Source organism: Cervus elaphus, chromosome 23, assembly GCF_910594005.1.
Source record: "Cervus elaphus chromosome 23, mCerEla1.1, whole genome shotgun sequence".
In the NCBI taxonomy this organism is placed as follows: Eukaryota; Metazoa; Chordata; class Mammalia; order Artiodactyla; family Cervidae; genus Cervus; species Cervus elaphus.
This window is the reverse complement of record NC_057837.1, coordinates 14,252,486-14,260,521: the sequence shown is the minus strand read 5'-3', so window position 1 is coordinate 14,260,521 and position 8,036 is coordinate 14,252,486. Positions and strand designations below refer to the sequence as shown.

At 40.6% G+C, this 8,036-nt stretch overlaps 1 protein-coding gene across 1 annotated transcript; it reads left to right on the top strand.

Annotated features, from left to right (window-relative positions):
• The first annotated feature begins 318 nt into the window (after positions 1 to 318).
• On the top strand, positions 319 to 3,184 carry LOC122682026 (nuclear valosin-containing protein-like). Its single transcript, XM_043884701.1, has one exon. It carries the CDS (start codon positions 353 to 355, stop codon positions 2,933 to 2,935), a length of 2,583 nt encoding a protein of 860 aa, XP_043740636.1. The 5' UTR covers positions 319 to 352; the 3' UTR covers positions 2,936 to 3,184.
• The last annotated feature ends 4,852 nt before the right edge of the window (positions 3,185 to 8,036 follow it).

Sequence of the window (8,036 nt, the reverse complement as noted above, 5' to 3'; positions counted from 1 at the left end):
TCAAAAACAAGGAAGGAAGAAAAGGCAACTCTTTAACAATGAAATCTTTTTGTTTCCCACCTTCTGGTGATCAATTTGAAACAGTTGTGCTGAACTTAGTTCTTCTAAACAAGCTCTCTGCTCTTTTTGCTCTTCACCAATGTATGAGACTCACAGTTTGGTCATTTGGCCACCAATAAAACTCATGTTCTTTAGTTACATAAATACTGCATAATTATCTAGTTTTCATATTACTAAATATAATGCATATCAATGCTTAAGTGTACTTGTCAAAAGAGTAGCTATTCTCTTTTTTAAGATATAGAGCCCCGCTTCACGTGAAGCCCGTGCAGCAACAGCCGAGGCAGCTGCGATGAAGCCCAGGCCCGCGAGGTTCGTGGATAATAAACTGAAGCAGTGCGTCATCCAGTACCTCACCAGTAACAGATGCGGCAAATATGTGGACACTGGAGTCTTAGCATCTGATTTACAAAGAATGTACAGTATAGACTATGGTCGAAGGAAAAGAAATGCCTTTAGGATTCAGGTGGAAAAAGTTTTTAGCATAATTAGTAGTGAGAAAGAACATAAGGATCTAGCAGACTTAGAAGATGAACATCTGGCCAAAAGAGCAAGACACGGTGAAGAGGATAATGAGTATGCTGAAAGCTATTCTGATGATTCAAGTATGGAAGATTACCCAGACCCACAGTCAGCAAATCATATGAACAGCTCCCTGCTCTCCTTGTATCGGAAAGGAAATCCCGATTCTGTTTCAAGTACTCCTGAGATGGAACAAAAAGAAACCATTACTTCATCACCACGGATAACTTCCAGAACAGGCTCCGTTCCTTCAAAGACCCCTGCCGGAGGTTCTGAAGGAGGATGGTTTATTGACAAAACCCCAGGTGGAAAGAAGGACAGTTTTTTCGCGGATCTATCAGATGAGAAGTGTAATGATAAGAAGCTGATCTCTGAGATAGAGAATTCAAAAGATTCTTCACTTCTGGAGAGTAACAAAAAAAGGAAAGGCAACCTAAACAGCAAAGGAGGCAAAAAGAAGAAAGAAGATCTCCAGGAAGTAGATGGGGAAATAGAAGCTATCCTGCAGAAGAAAGCTAAAGCCAAGGGGCTAGAATTACAGATCTCCAGAGTGAAGTTCGAAGACGTTGGTGGCAATGATACAACATTAAAAGAGGTCTGCAAGATGCTTATACACATGCGTCACCCAGAGGTGTACCACCACCTGGGTGTCATACCCCCACGTGGAGTTCTCCTTCATGGACCACCAGGCTGTGGGAAGACGTTACTTGCACATGCGATTGCTGGGGAACTTGATCTTCCAATTCTGAAAGTAGCTGCTACGGAGATTGTATCCGGAGTGTCTGGAGAATCCGAACAGAAGCTAAGAGAACTATTTGAACAAGCTGTGTCAAATGCACCATGTATCCTCTTTACTGATGAAATTGATGCTATTACCCCCAAAAGAGAAATTGCTTCAAAAGATATGGAGCGAAGAATTGTAGCCCAGCTCCTAACCTGCATGGACGATCTGAATAACGTGGCTGCTACAGCTCGGGTCCTAGTCATTGGAGCTACCAACCGACCAGACTCCTTAGACCCTGCTTTGAGACGTGCAGGAAGGTTCGACCGAGAAATATGCCTAGGTATCCCGGATGAAGCATCCAGAGAAAGAATACTTCAAACTTTGTGCAGGAAACTGAGACTTCCCAAAACCTTTCATTTTCGTCACTTAGCACACCTCACGCCGGGCTTCGTTGGCGCTGAGCTGATGGCGCTCTGCCGAGAGGCGGCCGTATGTGCAGTCAACAGGGTCTTGATGGAGCTGCGGGAGCGGCACGGGAGACGTCCTGAGACTGCAGCTTCACCCTCTGACGGAGACCAGGAAGAAAGGACTGGAACTGAACCCACTTTTGAAACCCAGCTGCTTTCTATTCAGGAAGAATTGCAAAGGCTGCCGGGGTTGCTAAGGAACCAGGATCCCCTCTCAGAGGAACAGCTTAAAGGACTGTGCATTGAGTTGAATGATTTCATGGTTGCTCTGTCCTCTGTCCAACCCTCTGCCAAAAGGGAGGGCTTTGCCACTGTCCCTAATGTGACATGGGCAGATATTGGTGCCCTGGAAGACATTAGAGAAGAGCTCACCATGGCGATATTGGCACCAGTACGTAACCCAGATCAGTTCAAAGCTCTTGGCTTGGTGACTCCAGCTGGGGTCCTCCTGGCTGGTCCTCCTGGCTGTGGGAAAACTCTGCTCGCAAAGGCTGTTGCAAATGAGTCTGGGTTAAATTTTATATCTGTGAAGGGCCCTGAATTACTAAACATGTATGTTGGTGAGAGTGAGCGTGCTGTGCGACAGGTTTTTCAGCGAGCCAAGAACTCAGCACCCTGTGTGATATTCTTTGATGAAGTGGATGCGTTATGCCCTCGAAGATCAGCCCGAGAGACAGGGGCAAGTGTCCGAGTGGTGAATCAGCTGCTTACAGAGATGGATGGTCTGGAAACACGTCAGCAAGTTTTTATTATGGCAGCCACTAACAGACCAGATATCATTGACCCTGCAATCCTGCGCCCAGGCCGCCTGGACAAAACAGTCTTCGTGGGTTTACCACCCCCAGCAGATCGTCTCGCCATCCTAAAAACTATCACAAAAAATGGTCCAAAACCCCCACTGGATGCAGATGTAAACTTGGAAGCAATTGCTGGTGACCTTCGCTGTGATTGTTATACAGGTGCAGATCTCTCTGCTTTGGTACGGGAGGCTTCTATCTGTGCCCTGAAGCAGGAAATGGCAAGACAGAAGAGTGGAAGTGAAAAAGGTGAACTGAAGGTTAGTCAGAAGCACTTTGAAGAAGCTTTCAAGAAAGTAAAATCATCTGTATCAAAAGAGGATCGAGCAATGTATAAGGATCTGCAGTGGTCCCTCAGCCGGTGACTTCTCCAGCAGCGAGCCTTCCGGGAGTCCAGTGCCTCGAGATGCCAGAGATGCCCGCATGCTCTGAGCGCCCACTTTCAGCTTGATACATGTGCTCTCACATAAGCATTTTATCCTCAAATTAATGAGGCCAAGTCAAAGCTGAAGATGCTTCCCATCCGGACAACCTCATATGGAAACACCCTACCTCCTGTTTAAGGGGAAAAAAAATTAATTGTCAAAATAAAATAACAGATAAACTTTAAAAAAAAAAAAAAGATATAGAAAAAGATATTCCTTTGTAAATCATAAAGTATAAATTAAAATGTGAATAGATTTATAGCCTCATTATATATATTTTTTTCTTTTTATATATATACATATATATTACATATATGTATGTTTTCCTCATGAGTCATCAATTTAATTGGTTAAACACACCTTGCATTTTCAAGTTATCTGCAAGTTGTGTATATATTGCATAAGTAAATACAAAAGAGAAATGTGAATGATAGTTACTTTATTTCTACCCTATAGACTCCAGGGACTCAGGTCACCAAAGAAACCATCCAGTCTGAGGGGGATTAGGAGGTGTAGGCCACTTGAGAATTCAGTTCTATTTGAATTTACTCTAAAGGGAGCTTGGCAGCCATAGTTTTGCACTTGTGTCTTACTGAATAAGTAGGTCAGCATCTAGCCCTGGCTCAGCATTTGGCAATCCACTGGCCAGATGCTGTCACACAGCTTGGCTTCCTCCTGCCAACAGCTGGGTTAGGTTTCACAATCACCTGCTTCAGCCCCGTAGGTTCTACAGCTCTGGATAGCTGTGACAAAGCTGCTTCAACCTGTGGGGTTTTTCCACTTGAGTCTTCTGAACCTGGCATAGTAAGTGGAATTCACCTTTCTTATGTGGCAATGTGACCTAAAAAGACTCAGTGGCAGATAGTTTAGGTACATTTGCCTAAGGACTTTAGACAAACATATTACATAACATTAAAATAATGTTCATCTGATTTCCAGTTAGGTTTGGGAACAGAGAAAGATGTTTATGTTACATAAGCAGCTGAATACTTAGAGTTAATTTTAAAAGGATCAGCGCTTATTCAGTCAGTTGCTACTCATTTCATGTTTAGCTTACCTTGAAAATAGGGATATACTTAAAGAGCTATATCATTTTGGAAAGAAAATGATCAATACAAAGATTTCTATTAGTATTATAAATTACACTGATGGACATTTAACCTTGTATCATGGTATGTTACCTTCTTTATACTTTGCTCATTTCAACTTGCTACTCTTTTGTTAGATATCTTTGCATCTACACTCATGAATGCTATTGATCTGTGTATATTTTCTGGTAATGACAATGTCAGGTTTGGAATCAAAGTTATTCTGGCTTCACAGAATGAACTGGGAAGTAATCCTTCTCTATTTTCTGAAAGTTTGTGTAGAACTGGTAATACTTCTTGGCTCACTAATTGATTGAATTCACCAGCATTTGGGCCTGTGGATATCATTAAGATAAAAGATTTTTATCTATGAATTCAAATTCTTGGATAAATATAACACTATTTAGATTTTATAATTCTTGTCTTTGTTTGGTATGATGGGCTCATCAGTGAATTAGTTCATTCGTCTGTGCTGTTAAAACTGTTGACATTAAGATCTTCATAATATCTGTATGTTCTGTAATGATGTCCTCACTTGGCATTCCTAATATTGTATCCTCTCTCCCTTTCTTGATTAGTCTAGCTAAGGACTTGGTAATTTTCTTTATCTTTTCAAAAGAACCCATTTTTTAATTTATATTTTTTGATTGTCTAAACTGTGGAAAATTCTTAAAGAGATGGGAATACCAGACCACCTGACCTGCCTCTTAAGAAATCTGTATGCAGGTCAGGAAGCAACGGTTAGAACTGGACATGGAGCAACAGACTGGTTCCAAATAGGAAAAGGAGTACAACAAGGCTGTATATTGTCACCCTGCTTGTTTAACTTATATGCAGAGTACATCATGAGAAACATTGGGCTGCAGGAAGCACAAGCTGGAATCAAGACTGCCGGGAGAAATATCAATAACCTCAGATATGCAGATGACATCACCCTTATGGCAGAAAGTGAAAAGGAACTAAAAAGCCTCTTGATGAAAGTGAAAGAAGAGAGTGAAAAAGTTGGTTTAAAGTTCAACATTCAGAAAACTAAGATCATGGCATCTGGTCCCATCACTTCATGGGAAATAGATGGGGAAACAGTGGAAACAGTGTCAAACTTTATTTTTTTTGGCTCCAAAATCACTGCAGATGGTGATTGCAGCCATGAAATGAAAAGACGCTTACTCCTTGGAAGGAAAGTTATGACCAACCTAGAAAGCATATTAAAAAGCAGAGACATTACTTTGCCAACAAAGGTTTGTCTAGTCAAGGCTATGGTTTTCCAGTGGTCATGTATGGATGTGAGAGTTGGACTGTGAAGAAAGCTGAGTGCCGAAAAATTGATGCTTTTGAACTGTGGTGTTGGAGAAGACTCTTGAGAGTCCCTTGGACTGCAAGGAGATCCAACCAGTCCATCCTAAAGGAGATCAGTCCTGGGTATTCATTGGAAGGACTGATGTTGAAGCTGAAACTCCAATACTTTGGCCACCTGATGCGAAGAGTTGACTCATTTGAAAAGACCCTGATGCTGGGAAAGATTGAGGGCAGGAGGAGAAGCGAACGACGGAGGATGAGATGGCTGGATGGCATCACCAACTCGATGGACATGAGTTTGAGTAAACTCCGGGAGTTGGTGATGGACAGGGAGGGCTGGCGTGCTGCGATTCACGGGGTCGCAAACAGTCGGACACGACTGAGCGACTGAACTGAACTTAACTGAGTTTCCATTTCATTTACGTCTTTTACCTCTACTATTTTCTTTCTTCTATTTACTTCTATTTTCTTCTATTTACATTGCTTTTTCTTATTTAGCTTCTTTAAGTGGAAGCTTTATCATTGATTTAAACTTTTCTGCTTTTCCAAAGAAGCATTTAAACCTAAAATTTCCCTCTAAAGATCTGCATCCTACCACTTTGGGTATATTTTTTGTCATGATAATTCAGTTCAAAATGTTTTCTAACTTACTCTATAATGTTTTGACTGGTAAGTTATTTAGAAGTTATGTTCTTCTCTTATGTTCAATTTGTGTTCATCTACCCAATGAATTTTTAACTATTATGCATATTGTTTTTTACAATTCTTGGGTTTCCCTTTTACAGTTTTCAAATCTCTTCTGAGGTTCTCTATAACATCAGTCATTAAAACAATATATCTTACTTTACACCTGTTAACAAATTCATCAAAGTTACTTAAAAGTTCTTGCCTACTAACGTCTACATCCAGACTCTTTGTAGTCTCCTTTGACTTTTCCTGGGACCCTGTGTCATATAGTCTGGTTTTTCCTCATGTCTTGTAGTTTTTGGTTACATACTGGACTTTTTGGATGATATGCTGTAAATATCCTGTGTGTCCTATTATCTTTCTCTGAAGAATATTGAGTTTCACTCTAGCAAGTGTTGACCTACTGCAGGTCACAATGAATTTTGAAATTGCAGTTCTAGATTTTGCTTATTTTGGATTATAAATTCAGAAAGCTTTTCAGCGGTGTGACGGGCTAAATATTTCCCCTCTCAAGTTCATATGTTGAAATCTTAACTCCCAAGGTGATGGCATTAAGAAGTGAGGCCTTTGGGAGGTCAGAGGTCATAAAAGTAGAGCCCTCATGATGACATTAGTGTCCTTTTAAAAGAAACCTCAGAGAGCTCCCTCCCCTCTTCCACCACGTGAGGACACAGCAAGAAACACTGTGAACCAGTGATCATAACCAGTGGCTATGAACCAGAGAGGGCCCTCACTACAACACAGCCCCACAACTGTGCTGACATCATTACTGCCATGATGCTGGACCACCAGAAGTGTGAGAAATAAATTTCTGCTTTTTATTAGCTACCCAGTCTATGTTACCCAGTTATAGCATCCCCAAAGGACTGACACAAAAGAAAATGAATAAAAACACACAGGCTCTATCCATTTTACTTCTCTCTGTAGTAAAAGTATATTTAAACAGTAGACTAATGACAACAACTTATTTTCACAGTGGTAACAATTTAAGCAAGTACAAGAAAGGGTTGCTCAATGGGAAGCAGATGATTTTGGGACTCTTCAAATTCCTAAGCTCTTCTATTGAAACAAAATTCTAACTGTTGTGTTCTTATAACAGAAAGTGACCTAGGAATTATCAGCCTAAACATAAAATAGCTTTCAGTACATTGTATTAAAAATAAAATGGCTTCAGAGTCACTCAGAATGAATCAAAGGAGTCCAAGTTTATCTCCCCATGGACTATCTTACATTCTCTAGGAAAGTTTTCAAATAAGTTCTGAGGAGTACTATTTTCTTAAAATAACAGAACTTCACATCTATTGAGAATTTATTATGTTCCAGATATTACCCTATGTGTAACATTAACTCACCTCACCTTCAAAACAATCTTATGAAGCATTTAACCTTGCATACTTTGTCTGTAACTTTGCATACTTAATAGAACTTTACAAATAAGAAATGTAAGCCACGGAACAGTTAAATAATTATTCCATTAAGGAACTAGCAAATGGCAGAACAAAGCATTGAACCCGTGTCATCTGGCTCCAGAACCTAAGTACTTGAACCACTATAAATACTGCCGTTTTCATCTCTCCTCTCCGGAAAATCTAGAAAACATTTGGTTTAATAAATGTACTGCTTTTTCGTAACTGTACTATTTCTCGAAAAGTTGTTTAATCTTCTCAGACATGTCCTAATATGTTTATGGGTCCAGCAGGGGCATTGGTTAAAAACAAACAAAAAACATCTCTCACCTGTAGCACTTGCTGAGTAGTACAGAAACACAGTTCAAGCTACTGAAGGTTTGATGACTGGCTCACAGGACTTCTGAATATTTACCATGTGGCTTCCTGGGATGAGCCATCACACCACTTACGACTTTCCAAGAAGAAGATACTGATAGTGTAAGTATGTCTATCTCTCTCTGTCTCCTCTCCTCCCTCCATCCCTGCTCACCCATCCTCTCTCAATATTTCTCTTGACCAATG

Bases quoted from the DNA above. Each gene is read 5' to 3' on its own strand.
- LOC122682026 (XM_043884701.1), top strand. From the start codon at position 353: ATGAAGCCCAGGCCCGCGAGGTTCGTGGATAATAAACTGAAGCAGTGC.